Source organism: Parambassis ranga, chromosome 1, assembly GCF_900634625.1.
Source record: "Parambassis ranga chromosome 1, fParRan2.1, whole genome shotgun sequence".
NCBI classification, from domain to species: Eukaryota; Metazoa; Chordata; class Actinopteri; family Ambassidae; genus Parambassis; species Parambassis ranga.
In genome coordinates this window covers 25436290-25438631 of record NC_041022.1, presented here as the reverse complement: position 1 = coordinate 25438631, position 2342 = coordinate 25436290, and the positions used below count along the sequence as shown (strand labels likewise).

Genomic DNA, 2342 nt, shown 5'->3' with positions numbered 1-2342 from the left:
ATGTCAGAAGCAGGTAATTTCAGTAAATCACAAGTCAGCCAGTCAGCATCATGAAACACTGTTAAGAGTCTGTCATTGGTGTGATTGTGTCTGTGGTAGTAATGGAACAAAACATCAATTTGCTGACCGCATCATCTATCATATGCACTCTAGCTATTCAGTGGAATGTGAGGGACATGGAAGCTATCACAGAATTGATGTATTTGTAGATGTACTTATTCAAAGCATTTAAATACACAGACTTGTGCAGTTCATTATACTACAGGACTGCTACAGGTATAGACAAAACTGCTTACTTCTAGCATTCCGCCATGATTCTAACTGCTTGTTCTGTCTTTGTAAGGACAGTCACCATGACGACCAAAGCCATCAAAGTTCTGCCTATGCTTATGTGGATTCTGCTGAATCCTGCATCATCTAGCAATGTGACAGGTCCGAGTCCCTTCGCTTACCCTACTGCTTTCACAACCCTGCCTACATCAACCAAAGCTCAAGAAGCTACACAAGATTTAACTACCAACACAACAGTTACGGAAATATACTATGAAGAGAATAACAACACTGCTACATCAGCATCATCAACGGCTCAACCAGCCCTCGCCTTAACACCAACAACACCAACAAAACCAACACCAAAATCTGAAACATCAAGCACCTGGTTAGTTCTGATTCTTTTTGCCATTGTGCTATTGATGGTGTTTGTGGGCTGCTGCTATAGCATGAGGAAGCATTATTTAGGTGAGACAAGCTCTGTTGGTCGGCTCCTGCTGGGTGTGAGGGAAGGGCTGAGGACTGGAATCAATAACTTGGAGGACAGAATGGGTGTTCGCCTCTGGCCAGGGGGGAAGAGAGGAAGGAAAGATGATGTGGAAGAAAGCCAGGTAGAAGAAGAAGGACAGCAGAGCCATGACAAGGGAAAGGGAGGTCTGTGCCCACGTGCTGTGTGTGTTGAGACAAAGCAAGAACACAAGGAGGAAGACAGTGAAACATCAGACGACTACTCTAGTATGGAGGGGGATGATCTAAAGGAGAGGGCAATGAACAGACAAAAGGAAGAGGAAAGGAACCAAAGTGAGAACAATGATGAAGAGGACACGAGTAGTGCAAGTGATGGAGATCAAAATGCGGAAGAAGAGAAAAATGGCTCAGAGATGGTGGCCCTTGTGAACTCTCCTCCGGAGGATGGTGAAAATACAAATTTATGTGATGTTACTGCCCTGTAGAAAGGAGGAAGGTGGTTTCAGATTGCAGGTTAAAATGTTTTGATGTCTTTCTTGATCGCATCTTTGAACAGTAGGTTAAAAACACAGTAAATCCATTGATGTATTAATACACAGTCTGTATTAAATGAGCTTTGAATAAGCTTTTGAACAAAATCCATATGGACCAAGAACATTTTTAGGGAAATTGTCATTTTAAATTCATTTATGATGTGCCAAATGTGTTTATCATCTTGACGCACCAGGAACAACTACTGTGTGTACTTTATTGTAAATGAGCTCTGTCAAACGTGTGTCTATACTAATGCTTAGCTGTAATAAACGAATAATGAGAACTGAGCAGCGTGATGAGTCTCTCTTTGCAGATGTGAAAGAACAGAGGACTTCCGTGACATCACTCGTTTGTTTAAAGAATGGGAGCACGAGTGGAGTTGAGGAGGTCGGGTGATCGCGTAAACTCACACTGTGATACAGCAACCGCCCGTCACTCGAAACTATAAGCCCCATAATTATGCGTAATTTTAAGTTCAAATATAATAAAAACAGGTGAATTATAAAAATAATCAGAGAACTTATCATCTGAGACCAGAGTGGTTTTTGGTACCAGGCTGTAAACATGTTCATTTCTGCTGTGAAGTCGGCCATTTTAACATGGGAGTCTATGGGAAATGACTCGCTTATGGAGCCAGCCCCCAGTGGTTGCAGCGTGAACTACAAGTTCTGAGCCCCAGAGGTTGCCGCTCGTAGAGTCCTGCCACATCTCACCAGTACCCGCTCCAGTGCTTCAGGCAAGTGATCCACAAGATGCTCCAAACATCCCTGTGACACTGAGTTCTCCAACTACACCAGCAGTCATTTCATGTGAAATCATCCAGCTACAGGCACATCAGCCTCATCAGATGACCCCCCTCAGACATTTTTCAAAACATTCACTGAGAAATCCAGAGTTTTAGGTCTGTTAGGTCTGTAAGTGTAACTATTTTAACCAATTTTAACCAATTTTTCTATTTTTTTTTCTTTTGGTGGATTTGCTTTCGGCCCAGTTGTAGAAATTGTAAGGCAATTTTTGTTTTGCAAGATATAAATATACTGGTGGTATTTCCTGAGATGTTAGATGTTCAC

At 42.2% G+C, this 2342-nt stretch overlaps 1 protein-coding gene across 1 annotated transcript in view; it reads right to left on the bottom strand.

Annotated features, from left to right (window-relative positions):
• Window positions 1–305, bottom strand: part of LOC114436233 (P2X purinoceptor 3-like) — a 5467-nt gene extending 5162 nt beyond the window's left edge. Inside the window, exon 1 of the mRNA XM_028406405.1 lies at window positions 297–305. Coding sequence (XP_028262206.1) covers window positions 297–305 — 9 coding nt within the window. The remainder of the gene's footprint in view (window positions 1–296) is intronic.
• Window positions 306–2342: the final 2037 nt, after the last annotated feature.